This window comes from Mesitornis unicolor, unplaced genomic scaffold (genome assembly GCF_000695765.1).
Source record: "Mesitornis unicolor isolate BGI_N332 unplaced genomic scaffold, ASM69576v1 scaffold40857, whole genome shotgun sequence".
NCBI lineage: Eukaryota > Metazoa > Chordata > Aves > Mesitornithiformes > Mesitornithidae > Mesitornis > Mesitornis unicolor.
In genome coordinates, this window is record NW_010195086.1 from 422 (window position 1) to 721 (window position 300).

General features: G+C 63.3%; 1 protein-coding gene across 1 annotated transcript in view; it reads left to right on the forward strand.

Moving 5' to 3' along the window:
- Positions 1–297, forward strand: part of CBX4 (chromobox homolog 4) — a gene marked incomplete at both ends in the record, with an annotated part of 710 nt that extends 413 nt beyond the window's left edge. Inside the window, 1 exon segment of the mRNA XM_010188002.1 lies at positions 1–297. This exon segment is cut by the window's left edge and continues 29 nt beyond it. Coding sequence (XP_010186304.1) covers positions 1–297 — 297 coding nt within the window.
- Between the last annotated feature and the right edge of the window lie 3 nt (positions 298–300).

Below are 300 nucleotides of genomic sequence, written 5' to 3' on the forward strand. Positions count from 1 at the left end.
AACGGCCTTGGGGGCAAGATGAAGATCGTCAAGAACAAAAACAAGAACGGGCGCATTGTGATCGTCATGAGCAAGTACATGGAGAACGGGATGCAGGCGGTGAAGATCAAGTCCGGGGAGCCGCCCCGGAAGCGGGCAGCGGAGGAGAGGACTCCTAAGAAGGGTGGGGAGGAGCAGTTGGAGGGTTGGAGGAAGCCGGGGGAGGAGAGGGTGGTGGGCAGCACTGCCCTGAGCAAAGCCGAGGGCGAGGGCCGGCAGCCCCCCGCGGAGCTCGAGGAAAGCCCCCGAAAGACTCCCCTG